Consider the following 26930-nt stretch of genomic DNA (forward strand, 5'->3'; position numbering starts at 1 on the left):
TACCTGGTAGAAGAAATTTCTAAGCAGCAAAATGTTCAGGCTGCTGCATGGTTACTTCCAACTGCTTATGGTGAATTTCTGGAGAACAGGGAAACACAGCAGAAAAATTTGGAAAATGCATAGCCTGGCCAAATGGCATAGAAGAAAAGAGCATTTTCAGGACAGGAAACCAAAAGGAGCCAGGTGCTAAAGTCAAGACAATGGGGAAAAAGACCCTGAAGGCATTTCAGAAATCTTCAAGGCTGCTTTTCCCATCATATGCCTGGAGGCCTAGGAGGACAGAATGGTTTCTGGGGTAAGGCCTGAGCACTGCTGCCCCTGCTCCACCTCAGGACACTGCTCCTCAGATCCCTGCTACATTGTTTCTGAGTCTGGCTGAAGCTCAGTGGCCCCAGGTACTGCTTGGGCCATCACTTCAGAGAGTGCAACCCATAAGCCTTGGTGGCTTCCATGTTGTGTTAAGTCTGTGAGAGCCCAGAATGCAAGAGCCATGGAGACTTGGCAGCTTTCACCTAGATTTCAGAGGATGTATCAGAAAGCCTGGGTGCCCAAGCAAAAGCCTGCTGCAGGGGCAGAACCTCCACAGAAAGTGCTCATGAGGCAATGCCTAGTGGACCTATGGGAGTAGGGCTGCCATGGGGACCCCAGAATTATAGACCCACTGGCCGTGTGCAACCTCAGCCTGGAAAAGCCACAGGCATTCAACTCCAATCTGTGAGAGCAGCCACATGGGTAGTATTCAGCAAAGCCATGGGGCAGGGCTGCTTGAGGCCTTGGGAGCCCACTCCTTGCACCAGTGTACATCGGAAGTGGTACATGGAGTAAAAGATTAGTTTGGAGCTTTAAGATTTAGTATCTGCCCTGCTGGATTTTGAACTTGTATGGGCCTGTTACCCCCCTTTTTGGGTCCGATTTCTCTCTTTTGGAATGGGTGTGTTTGCCCAATGCTTGTACAACCATTGTATCTTGGAGGTAAATAACTTGATTTTTTGTTGTTGTTGAGATGGAGTCTTGCTCTGTTGCCCAGGCTGGAGTGCAGTGGTGCAATCTTGGCTCACTGCAAGCTCCGCCTCCTGGGTTTATGCCATTCTGCTACCTCAGCCTCCTGAGTAGCTGGGACTACAAGCGCCCACCACTACACCAGGCTAATTTTGTTTTGTATTTTTAGTAGAGACGGGGTTTCACCATGTTAGCCAGGATGGTCTTGATCTCCTGGCCTCGTGATCCATCCGCCTCGGCCTCCCAAAATGCTGGGATTACAGGCGTGAGCCACCGTGCCTGGCCAATAACTTGATTTTTTATTTTACAGACTTATAGCTGTTAGGAACTTGCCTTGAGTCTCAGATGAGACTGGACTTTTATGTTGGTGCTGGAACAAGTTAAGACTTTTGGGGCTATTGGGATAGAATGATTGTAGGTTGTATGTGAGAAGGACACTAGTTTTGGGGAGCCCAGGGTTGAAATATTATGATTTAGATGTAGTTTGTTTGTCTGCACCAAAACTCATGTTGAAATCTGATCCCCAAATGTTGGGAGGTGGGGCTAGTGGGAGGTGTTTGAGTCATGGGAGCAGCTCCATCATGAATGGCTTGGTGCTGATCTGGTGGTAGCAAGTTCTCACTCTGGTGAGACTGGATGAGTTCTCTCAGGAATGAATCGTTCTTGTGACAGTGTGTTGTTATAAAGCCGGGATGCCCCTCAGGTTTTCTCTTCTTTGCACATATCCACTTCCCCTTGGACCTTCTTCATCATGTTGTGACACAGCACAAAAGCCCTTGCTAGAAGCCAAGGCCATTTCCTTGAATTTCTCAGCCTGCAGAACCGTGAGCTAAAGAAACTTCCTTTCTTTATAAATTACCCAGTCTCATATATTCTATCAACACAAAATGGACTAAGACACCCTGGAACTGGGGTTCCAGGAAGCCACAGTTGAAAACGGTGGGAGGAAGAGGAGCAGGGAAGATTAGGAAGCAGAGCAGAGTATGAAGTAAGTGCTGACCAGAGGAGTTCATAGCCAGGGTAGTGACCTTTAGATAACAGAAACATGAGATCCATTGGTCCTGGTTCCCAGGGATGCTGTATGAATTGGTCTCAGCAGTGGCTCCACTGGATGGTAAACTCCATAAGGGCAGGCATTGTGCCTCCCTCAGTCACTACTCTACCCTCAGATCCTAATGCGCCACCCAGCATGTTGTAGGAGCTCATTAGACATTGTTGAATGGAAGCATAAAACAAATGGATGGAGGAGCACACAATGCCTGGCCCATTGTGGGTGCCTGATAGATGGTAGCGACATTTTATTCATGGTATTTTATGATGGATTGATTTAGCCATTTGCATATGTGACACGACATGTCCTTGGAGAGAGTTTATTAATGGGCACTAATGAGGCTTATGAAACACTGAAGTCTATTTAAAGTCTACTAGCATGTGTCCTAAGATGGTGACATTGAAGAAAGTTATAAACCTAATAAAATGAAGTGTAATTGGTCTTAAGTAAGGAGTGGGGGAGGGAATTGGGATGGGCGTGGTGGCTTACGCCTGTAATCTTAGCACGTTGGGAGGCTGAGGCAGGAGGATCACTTGGGCCGAGGAGTTTGAGACCAGCCTGGGCAATATAGCGAGACTGTCTCTACAAAACAATTTAAAAATTAGCCAGGTGTAGTGGTGCATGCCTATGGTCCCAGCTATTCAGGAAGCTGAAGAGAGAGGATTGCTTGAGCCCAGAAGTTCGAGGTTGCAGTGAGCTGTGATTGTGCCACCGCATTCCAGTTTGGGTAACAGAGCAAGACCCTGCCTCAAAAAAAGAAAGGTGGGGGTGGAATCAGAATAAGGATTTGTAAGTGTTTTGCCTGCACTATTCATGGGAGAAAGACACCTGTGATGGACACAGAACTGTGTCACCGAGATCCCCCTTCAAGGAAGGATTTACTGCCAGCTGCTAAAAGTGCTGTCAGCCAAGAGCCTTCTTCAGCCATCAGTTCCTTCAGGGATTGCCTCAGCTTGAGACAGACATCTCACCCAAGGTCAAGCCCTTCATGGCGTGGCCCAGAGCCAGTGACTTATTGAAGCGGGGATATGAAGGCCTGCCCTTTGGCCCAATGTAGGACAACGGACAGGTCATGTGAATGCCAGAGCCAGCCACTGAGTGAGCAGAAGCTTTTTAACACCTGCATTGCTGCTCTTTTCTCCTCCTATTTTTTTTTTTTTTTTTGAGATGGAGTCTTGCTGAGTCACCCAGGCTGGAGTACAGTGGTGCAATCTTGGTTTACTGCAACCTCTGCCTCCCGGGTTCAGTTCTCATACCTCAGCCTCTCGAGTAGCTGGGACTACAGGTGCACACCACCACATCTGGCTAATTTTTGTATTTTTAGTAGAGATGGGGTTTCGCCATGTTGTCCAGGCTGGTCTTGAACTCCTGACCTCAGGTGATCCACCTGCCTCGGCCTCCCAAAGTGCTGGGATTGATTACAGGTGTGAGCCACTTTGCCCAGCTGCCTCCTGTCTAATCTTGTTTCCTTCCTTTCTCTTCCACAGGTGTTGATCCCTAGGGCATTCCCTAGTAAACATCCTACACAGTAAACTCCATCTAAGAGTGTGCTTCCTGGGGACTTCAACCTGTGATGACAACTTAATGTATGGGTCAAAAACTCATATGCCTTCAGGGACCTGACAGATACTATAAGGGAATGAAGCTGGTTAGGTTTGACGCAACAGGGAGTGGTAGGAGGTAAATTGGAGAGACTGTGCTCCATTTAAATTTTTTTTTTTTTTTTTGAGACAGAGTCTTGCTCTGTTGCCCAGGCTAGAGTGCTGTGGTGCGATCTCAGCTCACTGCAACCTCCGCCTCCCGGGTTCAAGCAATTCTCCTCTCTCAGCCTCCCGAGTAGCTGGGACTACAGGTGCCTGCCACCACACCCGGCTAATTTTTATATTTTTAGTAGAGATGGGGTTTCATCTTGTTGGTCAGGCTGGTCTCGAACTCCTGACCTCAGGTGATCCAACTGCCTTGGCCTCACAAAGTGCTGGGATTACAGGCATAAGCCACCGCACCCGGCCCCCTAAATTTTTAAAAATTGACAAACAGCACTGTGTACTCTAGACAATGTATGTGAATTCAATTCAGCCTGCAGCCCTCCTGTTTATGACCTTTGTTTGAGAGGTATATTCTCTCTTCCGTTAATTAACATACCAGGACCTGTCTTGTGAGTTTGGTTAGTGTGAATAAACCCTTAAAAGTTTCATCAGCGTATGGTGGTGTGGCACTGCTGTGGTTTCAATGTGTCCTTCAAAATTTGTGTGTTGGTCATCGGTGGTGGTGGTGGTGGTGGGGGGGCGGGCATGATGAACTGGTGGCTTTATAGGAGGAAGAGAGACCTAGGATGGCATGCTCTTGCTCTCTTGCCATGTGATGTCCCACACTCTGTTATGACTCAGTAAGAAGGCCCTCTCCAGATGCCAGAAACATGTCCTTGGACTTTTCAGCCTCCAGAGCTGTAAGAAATAAGTGAATTTCTTTTCTTTATTAATTACTCAGTCTATGGTATTCTGTTATAGCAACAGAACATGAACTAAGACAGGTACAAAGGAGTTCTGAACCTGCTGGAGTGAACACCAGACCTTGAACTGCAGGGTTCTACCAAGGGACTGCTTGCCATGAGGCCCACCTCAAGCTAGCTTCCTTTTCTGACCTTTATCTCCAACTTAAACACACACTATTGTCTGAGGGTGGCCCTGGCCCCTCTCCCTTCCCTTGTAGGTTTTCTGGCTATTTCCAGTTCTGGTCTATCTTTTGGAAGAGCAGCCCGGTGGTGTCAGGGGCCTGGGGAGACAGGGATGCTGGCTACAAGGGCCTCAGCCTTAGAGGCCTGGGACAGTTGGGAATAGATAACAAAGTTCCTTTCTTCTTTTGATGAGATTTGACTCTCAAATATGGCTGTCACCATCTGCTTGGTGGGACCATACCCTTCTTGAGGGATGGAAATGATCTGGACCACATTTGGTCTGGGATTTTTTGCTCCCAGCCCAGACTCACTCTGGTCTGCCTTGCTGGGTGACTTTATTGAGCTAGAGAACAGAGAGGGAGTTTTTGCCCTGGGGATAGTTGCTAAGGCTGCCTCCTCCCCTCAGGGGCCTGGTGATGGCTGCCCACTCCCCCTTGTTGACTCCAGGAACGGCTGGACTCGAATCCCAGAAATGAAGTCCCAGAACATGGGTTACCTGCCTTTAGGCCCATGGCTCAGTGGGCCAGGTTTCTGCAAGATATTCTGTGCCACATAGCTGTTTTGAGCTCTCAGGTTCGTGAGCATCAAATCCAATGTGTGTGGGCCCCATACTCGTGTGGATGGTTAAACATGCTCACAAACTGGGCGGAGTGTCTGAATAAAGGTATCATTGCTACAATGAAAACCAGAGGGTGAAACAGAAAATGATTTTAACAGAAAAAGTTTATTTTAAGAAGACACAAACAGCTCTAGCTATATAAAGAATACAGTTCAATTGCTGGTAGCAAGCCAGTAAGGAATGCCTTTTTTTTTTTTTTTTTTTTTTTTAAATTTTAGAGAAAGACAAGAAAAACCCTTTGTAATGTCACTCCGCAGAGGGCTCCCTTCCATTTTGTGTTGGAATCCTAAAAAGACTGGGATCGTGATCTCTCCTACTTTCTGCTGCTTCTTGAAATGTTAGGGACACATTCTCAGCTCTAGGAGATGTGTCTTACCTGTACCTTCCAGTTTACGGTATTGGTCTGTAAATTCTTGTCTCCCTTATTTTTCTAAGTGCATTGTTGGCACTCAGTAAGTACTAAATGGTAAGGGCTAACTTAACAAAAGTCCACCTCCTGACTGCATACTAGGACTGGCCAATGCTGATTCCTCAGTTTGCTTTTGGCAAGTGTAGTATTTTTGCTGCTTTTGGATCCAAGGCACAAGCCTGGTTTCCCTTCCTAATTCTGGAAATCCTAAACAGAAGGCATAAAGGAACTGTTTCATGGATGCTTTTAAATAGGGAAATCCTGAAAACTATTTGCATCACTGATTTTCAAAAATTTAGATTTCAGTAAGTGGGTAGATCCCTGGGCTCAAATGACAGAAATCAAGCTAAAGATTTTAAGAAGCAATTTGCTGCGCTAGGAAAAGCTGCAGCCTGAGAGCTAGGTCTGAATGACTGAGTCAACATCAAATTAGAGTGCTAGCCCTCTGTATGTCGGCCTGTTTTGAATTGCCAGTGGAAAGAAAGTTTCAAGAGGCAAGAAAGGGCAAATGCTTCAGGAGCCCCCACCATCCCTTTCTTGACCAGTCTCATCAGATCTGGACCAGAGAACCGATGAGGGTGCTGGACTGTGTGTGTGTGTGTGTGTGTGTGTGTGTGTGTGTGTGTGTGTGTGCATGTGCACATGTATGGTGTGATTTGGGAATTTATTAGCCCTCACAGTCCAGGTTGAGAACCCAAACTCACACAGACACATACATGTCATCCATTCTATAACCACAACGTTTATATGAGAAAATGTGAAAATGTGAATCTGAGCTTCAGACTCCCAAGAAGCATGAGAGTTGGAGATGGGAACAGGATGGAGAGAGACGTGAAGAAGCTTTAGGACAGAATCCATTTAGAGGTTCAAAACACAGGAGGAGGTGGTGTGCTGAATGTCTCGTGGCTGTGTTGTTGCATGGGCAATCCCAAGGAGCCCATCCCAGGGGCCAAGGGTCCAGAAGGCAGGGAAAAACTGTGGGCACAGAATATCTTCTGCACCTCATTGGTTTTCTCGCTAGGGCTGAGTGCTCTGTCCAGAACAGGTCAAAACTGCATTAGGAAATGGATACATGGATATTCCAGGTTTAAAAACCAGCCTTTGGAACCTGGTGATTTCCCTAGGAAATCGTAGGCTGAACTGGAATCCTATGGCCTGGGCTGCCAGACTTTCCAACGATAGCCCTAAACTCATGATACTAGTATAAGGCAGGACAGGGTGTACCAGGGTGGGGGTCCCCAACCACATATTTGGGGGAGAAGTTATGGAACAAAATAAGTAAGAGAACTCAGAAATTCTCTCCTTCCAGTTTACCCTAAACCGAGGGAAGCAGAGGCACATTGGGTAACAAGGATAGGTCTGGGGAAAAAAATGAGGGTTTCTACACTGAGGTAGTCAGTGAGAGAGAGAGAGAGAGCTCATAAAGGACACTCGATTGAAGAGTAATGGTTGGCATATGCAGCCCCCCTCCACTTGCCCCTGTGCAGTCAGACTGGTCTGACAATGCAGTAGATGGGAAGGCAATAAACCACATCAGCTACTGCACAACTCAGTTATCAAATGGGGCAGTTCACAGAAATGCTTGTCCCAGAAGACAGTCTGGATCAGGGGTCAGCCTAAGGCTTTGCATAGCCCATGAGCTAAGAAAGGTTTACATTGGCAGGGCACGGTAGCTCACGCCTGTAATTCCAGCACTTTGGGAGGCCGAGGCAGGCGGATCACAAGGTTAGGAGATCGAGAACATCCTGGCCAATATGGTGAAACTCCGTCTCTACTAAAAATACCAAAAAAAAAATATATATATATATAGCTGGGCATGGTGGCACGCGCCTGTAGACCCAGCTACCCGGGAAGCTGAGGCAGGAGAATCGCCTGAACCCGGGAGGCAGAGGTTGTAATGAGCCAAGATTGCACCATTGCCCTCCAGCCTGGCTGAGGGAGACTCCATCTCAAAAAAAAAAAAAAAAAAAGTGGTTTACATTATCCAAAGGTTGCAAAATGAACGAATGAACAAACAGCAACAACAAAGAAGAATGTGCTACAGAGAACACATGTAGCCCACAAAGCCTAAAATAGTCACTGTCTTAACCTTTACAGAATTTGTCAATCTCCTATCTAGATGATGGGGGAAATCTCACCAATTTCTGGTGAGAAGCCTCTGAGCATCCTCGAAAAGAGAAACCAGAGGAGGTCCAGGAGAAACAAGGGAATAATGGAAAATAAACGGAAATGCCAATCAGTTTGACTAGTGTGCTTCTAAAAGATGCACAGCTTGCAATTCCACAGAATAGTAAGGTATGCATGTACTAAGGAAGGAGGCCCCAACTAAAGAGACAGCAACACTAAGGAACATTAGGCAAAGAATGTTCTGGAAAAGAGACTGCATGGGGAGCTTTGTACTGATTAGCGAATTCTGTTATTGTTTGGTAAGATGGAGCTGGAATTTGAGCCCAGGGATTGCTAGAATATCAAGCCAGGTGAAATTTCTAGAACACAACTAAATATCTCATGAGCATTTAATAGTCTGAAAATTTCTCATAAATATTAAGAAGGGAAGGCTACGGTGGCTCACGCCTGTAATCCCAGCACTTTGGGAGGACGAGACGGGCGGATCACGAGGTCAGGAGATTTGAGACAGTGAAACACCTTCTCTACTAAAAATACAAAAAAATTAGCCGGGCGTGGAGGCTGAGGCAGGAGAATGGCGTGAACCCGGGAGGCGGAGCTTGCAGTGAGCTGAGATCGCGCCACTGCACTCCAGCCTGGGTGACTGAGCAAGACTCCGTCTCAAAAAAAAAAAAGAAAAGAAAAAAAAAAAGAAAAAAAAAAGAAGGGAAGGCTAAAGTAGATTCTGGGAAAGCTAATATTGGTTGGGTTGTACCCTACTTTTAAATAAACACCAAATACAAAAGTTTGCACTAAAAAAAGTAGAGACACTATGGGAAAATGACAAGAGGAATCTCAGTTTTTCAAAAAGAAGTCACCAGAAGGTTCCCTTATATAGGAAGTTTACCTATGAAAAAATGATACTTGATATATAAAAAATTCATTTTTCACACAACTTTTAGGGAAAACATCCATTGTACTAAGTAGGGTACACATATCGAATTTGGAGGGAAACTAATGTTTCTAACCTGAAAATCCAATTCGTCTTTGGATTAATGAATTAAAGAACTCTTGAATACTTTCCCTTAAAGCACATATATTAGTTCATTGTAATACCTGGGAAATTCATGTGTCATAAAAGTAGAAGCCAGCTGTGGGTCTTCTATAAATTGTAGTGCTTTAAATGAAACCACACTGGACCCAAGGGCAGGAGACCTGGAACTGAGGCTGGGCCCCACAGCTGACTCACTGTGTGACCTTGTATATAAGTTATTTGAACTTTCTGGGCCTCAGCTTCCTCATGAGTGAAATGAGAGAGGTTGGTCCCTTTCAGCTCTAACATTCCAAGACTGCAGATAAATATAGAAATAAGATAAATACAACAATCTAGAAATAAGAAGTATTCCCCAAAGTAAGCTTTGGAGTCAGTAGAAAAAAGTAGCAATGAAATATAATAAAAAGAATAAAATTTTAACCACTAGCCAGGGTAAATATATCTCATTTAAAAATGAATGAAAAAGTTTGTAATTGACAATTCATCAGAAGACCTCAGAACACACATATATTGATACTTCTTCGCCATGATACACATGGGGGAAGGAATGAATTTGAGGTGACTTGTACAATGAGCACAATGCTGCGTTTGCATGCATAACGTTTTATAAAATTGGATGTTAGAAAAAGCTCAAGACCACCTAAGGAATAAATGTCTATAAAGCTTGGCATTACAAAGAGGCTGAGAGGGGTTAACTAGTTGTTTCAGTTCAGATTTTGTTTTGGAGTTCGTTGCTATCAAATTCCACTATTTAGGCAAAAATCTTAAAATCAAATCTACTTCTGCCAGAGCCATGGTGAAGACAGGTATTTAAGAGCTGGCAATACCAAACAAACCTAACACCTTTCCCCTTTTTTTTCCATTTGTGAGTTTAAAAACTCTTTTTTTTTTTTTTTTTAACCCAAAGCAGGCCAGATGTGCTAAGTCAAATCAAAGATTTTGTAGGTTGAGCAATTTGTTGATCCAATATGATAAGTTCTCTTTTTTTTTTTTTTAAGCATATGCACCAGAGTCCCATAAAACATGAGACTTCTCAATCTGATAATTTCTTAAAACCAAACAAACATATGCCTGACCAAAATAACAATATACACCTCTTGGCCAGAGACTGGTCATTATGATGAGAGCCAAAATAATGGTAAAGGTTGGAATCAGTTGGAGAGTGGTGGCTATAGTGATTCAGGGGCTTGAAGGAGTAACATCACTGGAATGCGCACGCACACACACACACCCACACACACACTCTCTCTCTCTCTCTCCAGGGATGCTGCTGTTGCTGCTCCTGGAACTGCACTTTGAGAATGATTGGCCTAGATTTTGGGCTTTACTGAACAAAAGTATAATGCCCGTTTCACATTGCTCATTACTCATGCAAATGTCTTCTTGCTAATCTTATTAAAAACGCCCCAAATGTGTGTCTATAACTATTTACTATGTATTCCTCTATAAATCTGTTTCAAAGTATTCTAAAACTTTGCTTATTTCATATTATGTTTATATCATTATACTTTTTGCTGCATTTTGACAAAGGCACTTCCTTATACCTCTTTCCCACTCTCTTGTCCTTTTAAATCCCTAATATCCTTGTCACTTGTAGCTGAAATACATGCAAAGGCTTTGAGAGGACTGGGGGCTCTAGTATAGATATAGTCTCATTTTCACACCAAGCTGGACTGATAGCCCATAACAGAGATGAAGGAGGGAAAGCAGAAGCTTGTAAAGGTAAGCTTATTGGAGGTAAAGTTGTACCTCCAATAAGTTTAATAATCACCACCAATACTGGACAACTGACATTGACGGGACATGGATTGGACAGTTTCACCTTTCACAAACAGGACATATTTTCACAGACTCTTTAAATCCTTGTGTTCTTTACTCAAATGGTAAGTAGTATTAATTCCATTTATGTAAAAATGTCAATGTACAATATGAATGATCTAGACCTTCTCAGTGGCTTTTAGTAGCCATTTCTGAGAGTCCCTTGGTAGTAACCATATTGAATAGCATTGGGTATCAGGACAATTTAATTGACCATCCGCTAGTAACTCAAATGATTCCAGGCAATTAAGATATTTTCTATACTCTGGAGTTAGGCATCAGGGAATTTGGCCTTTCCATGGTGAAAAATACACTTCTACCACTAGTTGATGCCTAACATTCTGCAAGTAGAACTTCATTCCTTTGGCTTAAGGCTTTTCCCTTGTTAAAATGCTACCCTCAAAAGAGGTAGCATTAAGCCTTATAATCTCAAAGTAAATGAATTTATCCCTTTCCTGAGAGCATGTTTTTCTTAGAGAGGAGGAGAAGGAAGTAGGAGGCACTGAGGAGAGTTGGTGCTGGGAAGTGAGGTTTGGGAGAATGGAGCAGAAAGAGGAGAGGGAGGATCCTGGTGACAGACCTCCAACTCAGTCACTCTTTTGTTGAAGGGCTGGCCCTGGGAGCATCCCTGCTGAAATGGGTGTTAAATTGCCACCTGGAGCATATTACTTAGAAATCAACTATGTTTTCCGACATTAACACTACTAAAGATTCTTTAATGTATAGGCACACAAAGACTTACAGCAATGGAAAAACAGGTAGCAATAAAATATTTGGTGCAACAAGAGATAGGGAGTTAACCCCCCACCCCAAATCAGAAGGACTATACTTGTTCATAGGAAGAAGATAAACTGATATTACTTTAAAGAGTGCAAATCACAGGGCTGGGACGAGGGTAAGGCACTTGCATGGCCCTGAGAGTGGGCACCTCTTTGAATTTTGCGCCCTAGGCGCCTCACTCACCTCACCCTAGTCCTGGCCCTAGCAAATCATATTAAAGCGAAAGCTCACCATTGTGTCACAGACTTGATAATGAAAGGCGGAATGAGTGAGGAACAGAGCACTGAGCGTGAACTCATCTTTTTCCCAACTTGTTCATTGATGAAGAAGAGGGCAGGTGCATGGACAGATCTGCTCAGACAGGTACAGAGAGACTGCAATCGGGTCTGTGTTGTCCAGATAGTTACACTGGATGTCAGGTGCAATGCTCGTTAGGAGAGCCTGGTAGGATCTCCTCTGTCTGCACGTTCAAGGTAATTTATCCAGATCAACTGGTCAGTTTGTGTTCATTAAGCTAAAATTATTTATTTTGCTTCCTGTTGTCTCGCTTCCTTTATGGGTGAGTTGTGCTAGGGATGCAGTTCATGGGATTTGGGACTGAGGGATAAGTTGGGGCCGGTGGGGGAGGCCCAGTCAGGAGCTGAGGCAGGCCAAGTAGTGCAGGATGAGGAGAGGAGATACCAGCAAAGCTTGCTATTGTACTATTAATAACTATCCTCAAAAACATGTACTGACTACCCACCAAATGCAAAGCATCCTTGGTTAACAGTTAACCTCCTCCCCTGGGGATGGTGACTAGATCAAAGTCAGGCTAGCAGAGCCATCTGTTGCTACTGATTGGAATGGGGAGGAAAAAAGAGGATAGGGACAACTTGAAATGGAAGCTGACCTCCTAGGGCCAACTTAATTTCACTCAAATCTCTTCTCTATTCCACCTTCAAAAATCATTATCATTATTATTTGTACTAGTAATCGAAGTAGTGCTGGATTCTCTGTAAGCCTTTCTGAGAGGGGCTTTCAGCCTCTCTTCTCCAGGGTCAGCAGAGCAAGTGCAGAAGGCAACAAACATTGTGGTAAGTGCCTGGGTGGGAGAGAGAGTGGTGTTATGATAATCAAAGGTAGGAGAGAGGTTGAGTGTTAGGAGTGGGGAATATGCTTGGTGTTCTGTTAATTAGTTATTAGTAGAAGTTTTACAGTTTGGTTGTTTATTTGGGACTATGTTTACCTGTTGCAAAATATTAAATGAGGCCAGGCACGGTGGCTTACCCCTTTAATCCCAGCACTTTGGGAGGCCAAGGCAAGAGGATCGCTTGAGCCCAGGAGTTCAAGACCAGCATGGGCAACATAGCAAGACTCCCATCTTTACAAAAAATTAATTTGAAAAATTAAATGAATACTTCCAGTCTTAAATGTCCTCTCTGACCATATGATTTCTGCCCCAAATCCTCTTGTGCTAATGGGAACACCACTGGGTGGGCCACAGTGATGATGTAGAAGATATTCTAAGAATTCCAGGCATATAGACTATTGTAGAGAAAGCAAGACTAAAGGTAATTGACAAACATAAAGGTGTCTGAGCATTCAGCTTCAGAATCTTTTGGGAAAACCTCCAGAGGTAGCAAGGTGAGGGGAGAGGCAAAACCCGTTAGAAGTAGTAAACAAGAAACTTCCAGGAAAGTCAACAAAAGTAACAAGGCCTATACTATGTGAGTCCCATACTCAGCTTTAACGTTCAACCAGTCATAATGGTTCCCAAGGAGCAGACCCTGGTGTCCTTTCACTTTTGCTAAGCAAAAGCATAAACGCTCCTTCAGTTACTACAGAGGAAAATGTTTGTTTTTTGGAATTCTAAGTCTGGAGCAGACAAAGGTGGCATTCATATATAAACTGAGGCCAGGGATGAATTGATTTTATTTCAGGCAAAATCCCTGAAATTTCGAATTTGGTTAAGACCTTCACACCAAGTAGTTCTAGTACTTTCAAAAGCAACTGGGCCTTGCTGTTTATTATTTTAAGTGTCGAAGTGCTGGTTGCAAGGGAGTTGGTGGGCCTGGCCTGTTTCCAGAAGTCTCAGATTCAGAACTATAACAACAAAGGGCCTAGACCTAGGGCTTCTCTTGTGAGAGGCCCAAGTTTTCTCAGTACTTAGTGTGGTTTTTCAGCTGCTCTGTCCAGCTGGAGTGTGGGCAGTTGAGCTAAGAGGTGGCTTCTCATTGGGCAATATAACCTATCAAAGTTGAGAACTGCTTGTCTCTGGAACTCTTACTGCATCCTCCAGGAGGTTGACCATTGAATCTATTGGGTGGGGAGTGAAGTAGGAAGGGGCTGGGGAACTCTCTTTGTGAAGCAGGCTACAATTTCATTCCACTGTTCTTTTTGCCTCTCGAAGACAGTAGACAATTAACTTTCCATCATTGGTCAGCAGGTTTTCTTTGCTCAATGCTTTGTCTTCCTCCCCAACCTCCCAGAAATCAGGCATACAAAAATCAAATGAATCACTGCTCTTGCTCTGCTTAGAAAATTGAGCTGACAAGAATAGTTAGTGCCTACAAGCTTTGTGGGAGGTGGGGGCAGGGAGGGGTCGCAATGATTATTCTGAAGCTCTTTCAGTATGCTATTTACCCAGGTTCTTATGCTCTCCCCCAGCAAGGTTAATTGAAAGCTGGTTAAACACAGAACCTAAATGGCAAAAAGTAGCCCTTTTGTGTGTGTGTGTGTGTGGTGTGTGTGCATTATGGGCCATAGCAACTGGCAAGACTGCCTTTTAGATTTTGGATAGATCCTTTTAGTTTATATGTTCTTGGTTTTTGGAACAGAGTCGGACTTCCTTTAAACAAAACCAAACCACCACAAACCACAGTCTGAATTGACTGGTGGGGGGCAAGATGCACTTACTTTCTATTCTCCTTGAGCCTTTGATGATGCTGTTCCTTCAGTTAATTACTTCCTGTAATGAATGTTATATGCAAATGAAATGAGAGTTTTTAGAATGCAGCATGAGCTGGGCACAGATCCTGGCTATCGCTGTTGACAGACATATGGAGGATCTCAAGGTGCACTTGTGAGCTACCTCGGCTAGATCTGAGTGAACAAATGGCTGTCTGGTTTGTTGGTCAAACTTGGTTCATTCAAAGCAACCCAGTCCTGGTCTTTTCTAGCTAATGGGAGTTGCGAGGGGGGCGGGGGATGTCTATATGTTTATTGAAACTTATCACCCTGATCTCCGTGTAGACAATCAAACTGAAAAAGGCATTAAGTTTCAGGATGGAGTCACAGTCATATTCTGCACCACAAAAGCCATCCAATCAACCCCATGCCGAAATAAGTGCACCCTGCAAACCTCTCGCAAGTGCAGAGGAAAGCTAAACTGTGGTTGAGGAGGCATCAGAGTCTTTCTGTGTTTGCACACAGGGCCATCAGAGCCTTCCTAGGAAAGTGAATAATGAGCAATGGCATCCTATGCCCCCCAGGTTTGGCAGCCTCCAATCTGCTCTCACACTGCACTCCTCAGTGACAGGAGCCAGGGATGGAGCAGCCGGGTTATTGAATTGAAAAAGTGGCACATGTGCCCTGGCATCTGAAAATTTCTTCTTAGTTAGTGCACACCACTGGGGAAAATAAGAAGAAACTCGGTAGTCAGTCATGACAAGCTTATAAGTATGAAAACATAAAAATGTCTGAAGATGATTAAGTGCCAGATGATTTTAGCTCTAGATGAAGTAGCCTCTCTCCTGCTGTCCAGAATGTGAGTTAATGTAAAAGAAATGTAGGCTCTGTTGTTATTCCCACGGTTCTGTTTAAAGACCCTTTCTCTTCCCCCTTCTCTAGTCAAGTTTAGTAAGTAAATCCTGCTTGTTGAGCCCAGGGCTTAGGTACTGGGGTTATCGGTGGTTTCATAGTCTTTTGAAAATTGTGCAATAATTCTCCGAGCCAGTGGGTTAGTGGTCTTCAGCAGTTCAGCTGCTGAGGGACGAGACCTTGGAGTTGCCTTACTTCCCTTCTTCTGTAGCAAGGCCTTGAAATCGTCATTTCTGCCAGCATCTAGGTTGGCACTGCTGCCTGACCCTGTGGTGGTGGTAGACTCACTGATTGGAGACTCAGCTGTGTTCTTTATTGGTGAGTGGGAACTTGTTCTGCCACCCACAAAGGCCTCACCAGGTTCCTTCCAGCCGAGCAGCTTCCTTTTGGACCTAGATAAGAGAAAGTTTGGTTTGAGTGAGTTCATGCAGCAGACATTTACCAGTGCTTCACAGGCCCCCATGCCTGTGACATAATCCAGGCGGCAGCCCTTTAAGCAGCTGTATTGATCTGCTTTCTCTCTCTCTCACCCCTAAATCCTCAGAGACCCTTGTTGGGCCCTCCCATCCCCACATTCCTTTCAATGCCCCCAGCTGGAGTCACTTGTCCTGTGCCTGTAGCCTCAGTCCTGCCCAGGTTCTGGGACCAAGGACGAATTTCAGGAGTCAAGGCTAGTAGTTCAGTGACTCTGAATCAGCCTGGGGACTGATCCTGTTCTGGACTGGTGGTCTAGCTCCATTAATACGACTCTTCCCAGTTTTCTTGTCACTGAAACCCTGCCTTGTAATCCTGTCCAATAACTGGTCCCCATCTTGTTCCTCTTTGCCTAAGTTCCTGTTTTGATATGCTGCCTGGTGCCCCACTTCACCTCTTGATGGGATTTTTTTGGTACAAGGAATTCTGTGAAGGGTTAAATGTCTCTGACTATAGACAGAGCTAAGAGAGAGCAGATGGAGCCACAATAGGCCAAGTGGTTGCTAAGAGACGAGGGGCCTCTCACTCGGCACCTGGTCCTCCTCTCCCCTCCCTTCCTCCACTTTACCCAACGACATCAGTGAATTTGAGATGCGAGGCCCTGGACTGCGCTCACATATGTGGGTATCTGAACTTAGCCTCCAGGTGCAATTCTAATGGCTGCTTAGAGGTAGCAGTTTTTTCTTACTTTTAATTTTTTTCTTTTTCTTTTACAATTAGGATTTCAATGTGGAATAGCAGTTTTTCTTTAAGTACAAAAAGGGAAGGCAATTGCAATTAGAATTAAGGAAACTGGTGCAGACCTGTGTATCACAGTAAATAAATCTTCAGTTGTGCGTGAAGCCACAAACACGTCATCATCATCCTCCGCAATCCATTCGGCTGTTTTATCACTGATTAAACTTTTTTCTTCGGTGCCTGGTTCCACGGAACTCCCTAGACATAAAAAACCAAAAGGAATGACTTTGACCACAATAGATAGGACAAAGTACATTCTCATATGTTATTTCATTTGATGGTCAAAGCAACTCTGTGAGGGCAGCAGGGTGGAGATTTTTAATATCTCCATTTTGCAGAGGAGGAACATGAAGTTCAGAAGCTTAAAGATTTGCCCAAGGTGAAGTGAGTGGTGAAGATCAGCATGGGTCCCTATTCTCTCATGCCTTTGTTATTATAAGGGGTGGCCCGAGCATTCTCTTGTTTTAAACACTGTATATAATTTCTCTAAATGAAGGAGCTGGGAACGATCTAAAGTACTGACTCCCACCCAGTGGGTTAGAGTGGAACCTACTTGAATCTCAGAGGGGAGCCTGTGGAGTCTGAGGAAGCGTTTTCTACAACTACCTGGGGTTTTGATTTATTTGCTTGGCTTAGTCATGATTGACTCATACTGAAAGTCCAAATCTGCATATAGAAGGCCATGAGATTTCGATTTTTGGTGTTAAGGGTTCAGAAAAGAATGAGAAACATGGATGAACACTGACAACATTAGCTAAGTGGAATAAGCCAGTCACAAAAAGACAAATACTGTATGATTCCACTTATATGAGGTGTCTAGAGTCAAATTCATAGAGCCAGAAAGTAGAATGGTGGTTGGAGGGAGGAATCTGGGGGGAGGGAGAAAGAGGAGTTGTTGTTTACTGGGTACAGAGTTTCAATTTTGCAAGATGAAAGGAGTTTGGGAGATTGGTTGCTTAACAATGTGAATGTGCTTAACACGAATGAACTGCACACTTAAAAATGGTCAAGATGGTAAATGTTATGGGTACTTTACCACAATTAAAACAAAGACAGACAGAAAAAGAAAGGATGAAAAACATTACGTATTATGTTTTATGGTTCCAAGAAAAGCCAAAGAACTCAAACCACCCAAGAAAGTGAGCTCCCTTTCCTCCGGAAGGCACAAAGAGAGGCTGCTGGTGGCAACATATTCCATTGTTTCAGATGGTTCCAAGCCTGCCATGGCACATGAACTCAGTCTGGTGGGGTATTGAGTCCCATGTAGGGAATTAAACTCAGTGCAGCCAGTGAAAAGTACTGTACAGTGAGGTGGAGGAGTAGTTCCCATGATAGGATGCATGCTTGGCTAGGGACGTGGGATGCTGAAGTCCTAGGGTGCTAGAACCTAGTTTGATTTCATTATCTCAGCACTAGGGATTTAGAGGGGAGAGTGGCCTAAACTGGGCCTTGGAGATCTGCCTCGGGCTAGTCTTGATCTCAAGGGCAGTAAGGCCAGCCCGTGGTTCCTATTTAGAGTAACCCAAACCCTCAAGAGGTGCCCGCACTGACTTAGGATTAGGATAATTATTCTGGGGCATCTGCTTCCATCTCTGGCACTTCATTCTCACCCTCATCTCTCCTGTGACTGCAGGAAAAAGCCAACAGACAGTTTACTAACCCAGAGGGCTTGCCTCCCTTTCACTGTCAGCCTGAGGAGTTGAAGTCACCCTTTGACCAAGTGATTGCAGGTCATCGCTGGTGGGGGGACACTTGGCGTCTTCCTCCAGGGTGATGATGGGGCTGAGAGGCAGCCTTGGTTCTGCCACATAGGCCTCCATTTGAGCTGTGGGAGAAGTGAGAGGCAGGTACAGCACGCTGGGTTTTTTTGGTACGGGAGGTGGAATCTTGCCTTTCTTTTTCTCAGCTTCTTCCTGGCTCTGGAGGCTAATTCTTTCAGGCAGGGCCCTCACCTTGGGGCCCTCGTCCTCCACACTTCCCTGGGGAGGCTGCTGTGTTCCTGAGAAGAAAGCACCAGAGGAACTGGCAAAAGGAGTGAAAACAAGAGATGAGGGTGCTGTTGACTCCCCTGGGCTTCTGCCATCTGGGAAGCTGGAGGACTTTGGTTTCCGCACTACCGTGTAGCTGTCTTGAGGGAGTGGTCTCGCATGTTGAATTGAGCTCCTGGGGGGCATAGCCAAGGTTGGTGAAGTTAGCGCATACTCCTCAGGAACAGATGGTGGCTTGTGGACCAAGCTTGGAGGCCTCCGGGCCACCGGAGGCTTCTCAGCTACGGGAGGTTTTGTCTTTCTCTCTGGCAAGGTGAAGACTTCTTCTGCTCTGGATTCCTCGGCACAGTCAGGGCTCTCAATGTCATCTTCCGGCTCAGACTTGCTGACCGACCTCAGGCGAACAGAACGTAGGTCGGACTGAGTAACCATAGGCATGATTGGCTGGTTGGGATTAGTTTTTTGGGCCAGCTTGACACCAAAATTTGTCTCTGAGTGGTGCCGACTCACCTTGGTTTTGCTTCGGATGGAGATACTCATCCCAGACAGATCCAGGTTGGGTGAAGAGGTCAGTGGTAGGTCAAATGATAGCCGTGACTTGGGAAATTTCTCCATTGGTGACGTTGGGGGTAGTGATGACTTCCTCTCAGGTACCACTGGACGTACTCGGACACTGCTGCTTGGAGGGGGTAAGTGGCCCAGGGTCAGGGACATGGAAACAGTAGGTGTTGGTGTTTCTGACTGGCTGGAGTAGCCACTGGAGGGTGACATCAGTCCAGGGGGCCTTCCCGGGGAGGATATCTCCCTGGCCTCCACTTCAATGGAGAGTTGGGAAGGTGTAGTGGCTCTGGAGGTGGAAGGTGAGGCAAGAGACTCTGAGCTGCCCTGAACTTGGGTGCACTCAATGACTGTGGTGCCAGTGGCAGTGCTGGAGCTGGACAGGGATTGGTAGGTGTCACCAGACTTCCAGTCAGTAAGATACCAGTGGTGGGAGAATTGTGTACCTTCTGGATCTTTGTGGTTTGGAACAGCTGGGTGACCCTGAGCATCTGGGTGGGACGAGTGATGTCCTTGGTGTTCCAAGGAGAGGCAAAGGCTCTTGGGCCTCTGGTCCTTGGGTAGTGCTGACCCACCTTCAGGCAAGAGGCCTGGCTCATCTTTGACCAGTGAGACACTGCGCGTGGGTGGGGAAGGCTTCTTTTTGGCCTTCCTAAGTGAGATACTCTTGGACCTCTGCCTTCTGTGCTGGGCCTCTTGCTGGGCACTAAGGGAGGCGATGTTGTCAGCACTGTTACTGCCCTCAGAGCTTGTACTGGCAAAAGGCAGGGCACAGGCCTCATTGGCCTTCTGCTCCTCATCATAGTCCACATCTGTGGTGCCTGAGTCTGTGGGCACAGACAGTGACCGCTCCCGGAATCTGCTGGCCCCGCCGGGGCCTGTCTCCAGCCTTGTGGTCCCACTGGTCAGAAGGCCAATCTTGGAGGGTCTTTCGGGCATGTGCCTTCGCTGAATAAGGTGCTCAGGGTAGCCAGCTGACCCACTGCATCCTGCTGGGTTATCACGAGCAACAAGGAGGGTAGCAGCCTCCTTAGGAACCAGAGGTGGGACTTTGTCTAGAGAGACCCAAGAATTCCCACAGGAAGGATTTTTCCCATTTTCATTGACTTGATTGCTCTGGCTGGTGGCACTTGGAGTCATGTAGGTAAAAGCATCTCCCTTCCAGGAAGTGGAGAAGGTTGATTCTGTAGGTCCATTGCAAGAACTGGGGACACTGTACACCATTCCCATGCTCTCCATGCCAGGAGGGTTTGGGCCACTCCGCGCCTGGTGAGGTTCGTCCGGCTCACTGGAAGGAGTTCTCAGTCCTGGCGAGGTGAGACTTGGGAACCGAGCATCCTGACCAACTGCAACTCTTCCATGAACTCCTTCCAGAATTGAGTGACTGGGCCTGATGTCAGAGGTGGTAGAGTGGGCCACACTGCCTGCTGGGCTGTTGCTGTGACCTGGAGGAAATAAACACAGGACATGAGTGCTACAGCAAGGGATCTCCCACCAGCTGTTTTGAGACAGAAGCACCAACTTTTTGCCAAGAAGCATTTGCCAAAAGCTTGGTCAGAATTCCTTGGTTCTTCCCTTCCATGGATGAGGATGCTGGGGAAATTGGGTCCTTGCCCGTCACCCCACAGTGAGTCACACGGTGCCCTTGAATGGTCCAGATGGCTGCCAAATACTTTCCAGCTTTGATTATTCCTCTTAGAGCTGAAGTGTCATGTGGGATTACCTTGCATTTTCCCCATACTTTCACCCCAGGCTCATGAAACCATCACAGACCTCAGCATTCATCCATCCGGAGATGAGAGTAGAGGCTTCCGAACTAAGGACAGCATGGTATGACGTTTGGCTCCAGCAGTGACTCTGGAGTATGCCCAAACTGCAAAGCTAAGAGTCTGGTTGCACTGTTCGCATCAGTCACTTTTAAGCTTTGCAACATAAGAGGCTGAGGATAACCTACAGATGTGAGGAAAACGTTTGGATGTTCCAAATCCCCAAACGTTTTCTCATACACACAAACAATTACTACTGTCATGTCATTATTATTATTATAACTACTACTGCTATGAGAATTTGTAGTAACAGCCACCATTTGTTGGACACTGACTATGTACCAGGAACATGGTAGGCAAGTTACATACAATAACGCTAGTCTTCATGCTAATTCCACCGGGTTGGTATCATTATCCCCAGTTTATAGATGAAGAAGTGAGGCTCAGAGAGGTTATGTAACTTGGCCATGGTCTCCCAGTTAGTAAGCGGAAAGACCAGGGCTCTTACCCTCTGCTATCTCCCTGGTCTGTGCTCCTGGCCAGCATTCGCTTAATGGTAGTAATGGTTCTGTTAAGATGATGGTGAGGATCCCTCTCTCCTCATCTATTTGCCTAAATTTGGCATATCTGGTTATATTACATTTATAATGGGAAACAATAATGTAATGGATTCATTAGCCCGGGAGACCTATTCTCCATATTCAGTTGACGCCCTTGACATGAGGCCCTTAGCTATTCTTAATTACCATATTGGCTTTTTCAGGACATCCGGAGGCCCCCTCCTCCACCCAATTATTCCTGTTCCCCATCACCACAGTACCACCTGGGTGGCAGGATTGGCGGGAGTGGGTAAGGGGAAGGGACTGGGGAATCAGCTGTGGTGGGGTCACCTTGATCTCGTTGGGAAAAGTTAGAGAATCCAATAATGGTCCGCCTCCGCCTCAGGGTGGACTTGGGGTTCACGGCTGTCTCTGTGTTAAACAACGAGTGTCGCAAACTTGCATGTTTATCAAACTGCTGCCCTGTAGCCAAAATAAAGACACTTGGGTGCATCCTGGTTTCTGTTTAAAGCACAGTGGAAATTGGCCTGAGAGAAGAGAATTATGGCAGTTGTGATGAGCATGAATAGCATCCAAGGCAGGTGGCACTTCTTCCCCATCTTTCCCAACTTGGCCCTGGGCATGCATGCTGGGTTTCCCAGGCTGCACCCAGGTTACCTGTAAGTCTTAGGTGTTCTGGGGCAGTGGTTTTCAACCCTGGGCTACATATTAAAATCAACTGGGCAGCTTTTGAAACTGCAACACCTGGACCTTACCCCAGAACACTGAAATCTCTGGGAGTAGGGCTCAGGTAGAAGCATTTTCTAGAAGTCTTCAAGTGATTATTCAGAGGTACAGCCAGGGGTGAGAACCACTGGTGTAGAGCAGCGGGCTGGGACTAGATGCTGCCTGACTGTGATCTTTTCTCAGAGAAGGTCTTTATATGGGCCAGGTGAGGCCAGTGTCTCCAAGAGGCTGCCCCACTGCCCTCCACCATCCAGGAAAATGCCTGATAGTCTGTCCTACAGTCTCCTGGTCACATTTTCCCAAAGCTGGCCCACAGCATGGTGATTGAGTTCTATTTCTTTCTCTTTCTCTCTCTCTCTCTTTTTTTCCTGGCACTGGCTTTTCAATTTAGGGAAATTATTGACACAGATTATAGTTATCACTTCATCTGAGTTACATGGTACTTTCAAAATACCTGTTAATTCAATTTGTTTACTGACTTGATAATGTTTTCAAATTCAACGCAATTAAAATGGAAGATTTCCTCAATAATATGTCTTACTTAATATTATTAAAAAAAATTTTTTAGAGCTCTATTTCTCTTAAAGTGCTAGGTCAGTCTTTGGGTGCTGGGAAATGGCTGGGTCAGAGTCAGGGCAAGGCAGGGTGGTGGGGCGAGGTCTGTGATTCCACTTCCCTTTCTCTCATTCAGCAGCTGGCTAGCCAGACCCTCCCCCGCCAGCCACACAGCTGCACACGTCCACAGACTCCTCAGCAAAGGAGTCTGTGTGGGCAAAGCTCAGGGACAGCCTCATTGAGAGGAAGACAGACATTTATTTATTTATTTAAAGACAAAGTCTCACCGTCACCCAGGCTGGAGTGCAGTGGCGCCATCTCAGCTCACTGCAACCTCTGACTTCTGGGGTCAAGCGATCCTCACACCTCGGCCTCCCGAGTAGCTGGGGCCACAGGTGTGCGCCACCACACCTGGCTATTTTTTTGTATTTTTGGTAGAGATGGGGTTTCACCATGTTGCCCAGGCTGGTCTTGAATTCCTGAGCTCAAAGGATCCACCCACCTCAGCCTCCCAAAGTGCTGGAATTACAGGCGTGAGCCACTGTGCCTGGCCAAGATAGACATTTAGACACAAAATGTTCAACATCATTTCTGGAGTCTTTCCTCATCAGCCCTCACTCCTTTTGGTATATTTCCCTAGGCTGTGGGCTCTATTTCCTGCCTCTGATTTTCCGAAATGATGCCAGTGACAGTGGAGGACCCCATATCCAGGGAGCACTGCCACGTGTGGCCAGAGCTGTCCTCATCATCTTTATCAACATTTTCCAGCAGAGCACAGGCTGGCGCTGGCTCACAGGACCCCTCTGATCCCTTTAGGTTACTGAGATCATGGTTTCATCATGCTGCATGGCCCTATCTCCTTCTCAAATGACTGGCCCTCCTTCTCTTCCCCTTACAGCTGATGGAGTGTAGATCATGGATTAATAGTGAGCATGGTATAGTGTGCCACATGCCCCCAGAGCCACAGCCAGCTGGGCTACATATAATACATCATGTTCCCCACTCTCAAAGTTGTACTGGGTCCCCTTTTGATCTTTTTGGCCTTAGGACCTTTCTACCACTTCTTTTCTTGAAAACTTGCCAAACAAGTTGAGGAGGCCCACCTTGCTAGAAGACTAGTGTCCAGTGAAAGTGCCACCAGGCCTTTGGTCTGTGCCCAGGTGTGATCCTCCCTTGTTACCACCAGCACTCCAGACCCTACTCTCCTGCTCCGACTCTTATCAGTGTACTCCAAACCCAGCTGTGGGCACAAGAAGTTGTCTTGCCCTGACCCAAACAGAACTCACAAACTTTAAGTTTCCATATGTGCTCTGAAGAGCACACAAGTTCATAAGGCTTTGAAGCTTTCTGTTAAGAAAATTTTGTTTGCTATCAAATAGTCTCAGTTAGGGTGGCAGTGCCAGGAGGGGGTGAAGAAAGAGCAGCCAGCGCCCCCTCTTCTGCATGCCTCCATTCCCTGGCAAGAGCCATGACCGTGACAGCACAAGGTGAGCCGGTAGCAAAGAAAGTCTCACTTCCCTCCCCCAACACCCAGTGCATTGAAGAAGATGGTCTGTAGAGGCATGAAGGGAAGAAGGCGGTGCTAAGCAACTCTACCAGAGATGTTGATGGGCACAATGTCAGACTGCGTGGAGCAAGGCTGAGGCCACCGCTTCTCCTCTAGGATGGGCAGAGGGAAGAGGTTATTCCAGGCAGTTTGCTTGTCGGCTGTGGTAGACAGGCTCAGGGAGGCCTCGGGGGCCCTCACACCCTGGGTGGTAGTCTCATCCTCGCTCAGCTGCCGTTTTGTAGGCTGTTGGGAGAGAAGGTGATGGAAAGGGTGTATTCCTGCCCGGCGATGAGCCAGTGCCCATAGGGTGGCTGTTTAGGCTGGGTAGTTGGAGACTTCATCTGGGAGGCAGGAAAGCGTGGACAGGCCGCCAGGCCAGGCACCTGCTGTGCAGGGCCCATCCCAGTGGGGCCTCAGGGTAGCTCTGCTGGTGAGCAGAGGTGAGCAGCTTCCAGTGGGTAACGTAAGCAGCTGGAGGTCTCCTGTCAGTGGGTGCATGCTGGCTCTCCCAGGTGGGGGATGAGGCAACTCACCATCAATACAAACTCCAGACGCCTGGCAGACTGGGGCCTTGGGTTGGGGGTGGGCTTAGTGGCCTCATCAGAAGAGCGGAAGGTCTGCCCCACAAGTCTGGCCTCCGAATACTGTTCCTCATATTCTTCTGAAAAATAGCACAGTGGAGACACACACTCTAGGGTGCCACGGCCAAGTGCTGGGCCGGAGAAGGACCATGAGCCAGGGCTCCTGCTCTAGCTGCCAGGCCTGACTTGCATTTTCTTTAGGCTATTTCCAGGTGTTCGAGCCACTGGATTTGGAAATGGAAAAGTGCTTGCTTCCCAGGACCATGAGGGTCGAGGAGAAGAGAAGGTCAATAAATTCATGCTGTGGTGGTTTGGGGACCAAGCCCTTATCTCAATGACCCCCACCTTGAGTGCTCAGTTACGAAAAGAGGCTCAGAATGCAGACACCTTTTGCTACTTTGGACTGCAAGTTCCTCTCTTTGAAGCCCTGCAGCTCTTAAGGTTTTCTGCAACCCTACCAAGGAAATGACCTGTGTGAAGCAAGAAGAGATTTACACCAGGAAGTCCAATCTGGAGTTCTTTCTTGGATGTCAAGAACTCTTACTTGAGCCTTTGTGGGCTGGGTTCCCTGCACCTTAGTCCCTCTGTGAGTGGTGTCAGGTCTAGGAGGGCTAAGGTGAAGGAGAGGGGAGGAGGAGGTAACAGCACAAAAGAGGCAGAAGTTCAGTGGCATCATCAGTGAATAAGGATGCACAAGATTTGAATGGGGTTGATTGAAGCGATGAATTTGATGAATACATGAAGAAAGTGAGAGTAGAGAAGGGACATTCATGCTGCATGTACACTGAACAAACACTCTTAGAATCATAGAGATTTGGGGTTGCTCTTGGGGTTCTTTGGTCCAACACCTCATTCTGTGCCCAGACTCCCTCCTCAGCAGCCCTTCTAGGTGCTTCTTCAGCCTCAGCGCACACACCTGCAGGGAAGGGGAGCTCCCTCCCTCCCAAGGCAGCTCATTTCTTCCACGGACAGTTGGGGCTGTCAGGCGTGTCAGAAAGTTCTTCCTTATCTGGAGGTGGAATGTGCCTCCTTCTGGGTTTCCACCCACTGGTCCTAATTCTGCCATGGTAGCAACACAGAGCACATCAACTCTTTTTCTGCGTGGCAACTCCTTTGTTAATCTGAACACAAGGCTCATGGTGTCCCTTGGCATCTTGCTTTTCGAAGGTTACCACTGCCCTGGTAGGGGGTGGGGGTTATGGCTGTCATCCCGTTGGTGGCCCATCAGCAGTTTTCTATTCGCCATTAGAGTTAACCTTTATTAGTATGGATAAAGGAGTGCTGACAAGACCTCTTTTCATGCTTAACATCCACTGAGCACCTCTTGGCAGGTGGGGAGGGAATCCAGCCTTGTGCCAGGTGCTTCTGGAAACCCCAGGGTAGTAAGATGTGATTCTTTACATGGAGAAGCTCAGGCTGGTTAGGAGGACAAAATAGGTGACCCCTGGGTGCTGTGTATTGGGCTTACTTGGGTGAGGCAGTAGCTATCCAGGGGCGGTTATTGCAAGAGCAGAGTGAGTGAAGCCCAGAGTGGGAGATCCTGCAGATGCCCCCTTTGTCTTCTGGTGCCAGCATCCCAAAGGCATGGGTGATGTGGCAAGAGGGGGGCTGCAGGGAATGGGGGCCCACATTGTGGGAGTCTCCCACCCAGCTCTCGGTGAATGGTATGACTTATGGCCCTGCCTCAGTCTCTGTCCTTGTTTCCCCATGGGCTACTGAGCTGAAAAAAGGGGGTGGGGATGGGGGGAAACAGCCCTGGAAATAGCCTCTTTCAGAATCATTAGGCTGAAAGGTGAAAGCTGGAAACTGCTTTGTCGATTGTTTTTAAACTGTTCTCTCTCTTTATTTTGCTGGTCCCTGTCCTCTTTCTTCTTTGCCTCCCTCCTGCCGCTGCGCATCTCGCCTCTGGGCTCCGGCCGCAGCCCCCCTCCCTCTCGGTACCTTGCAACAGGCTCTGGAGATTGAGCTGCGCCTCGCGAAGCAGCTCCTCTACACTCGGGGGCCTGCCCGAGGAGAGGAACACGTTCACTGGCTGTCGCCATGACGACCTCGAGTGGGCAGTCGCTGTCGCATTTTCCCGACCCGAGTTAGCTGCAGCTAGGGAAGGAGAGAGTCAGTGAGAGGCGC

General features: G+C 46.8%; 1 protein-coding gene across 8 annotated transcripts in view; it reads right to left on the bottom strand.

Annotated features, from left to right (window-relative positions):
- Nucleotides 1-5429: 5429 nt before the first annotated feature.
- LOC105464734 (NHS like 2) overlaps nt 5430-26930 on the bottom strand; it is a 237247-nt gene continuing 215746 nt past the window's right edge. For 4 of the 8 annotated variants that reach the window (XM_071088638.1, XM_011712765.3, XM_011712766.3 and 1 more), the window contains exons 2-4: nt 18181-20511; nt 16586-16718; nt 5430-15700 (exon numbers count right to left, since the gene is read on the bottom strand). In XM_071088638.1, the coding sequence (XP_070944739.1) occupies nt 15379-15700; nt 16586-16718; nt 18181-20305 (2580 nt within the window). In that variant the 5' untranslated portion in view covers nt 20306-20511 and the 3' untranslated portion in view covers nt 5430-15378. Of the gene's footprint in view, nt 15701-16585; nt 16719-18175; nt 20512-21722; nt 21855-24269; nt 24466-24755; nt 24884-26744; nt 26901-26930 lie in introns of those variants that run through there. The other 4 variants (XM_011712759.3, XM_011712761.3, XM_011712764.3 and 1 more) reach the window with 4 other exon arrangements.

Source organism: Macaca nemestrina, chromosome X (assembly GCF_043159975.1).
Source record: "Macaca nemestrina isolate mMacNem1 chromosome X, mMacNem.hap1, whole genome shotgun sequence".
In the NCBI taxonomy this organism is placed as follows: domain Eukaryota; kingdom Metazoa; phylum Chordata; class Mammalia; order Primates; family Cercopithecidae; genus Macaca; species Macaca nemestrina.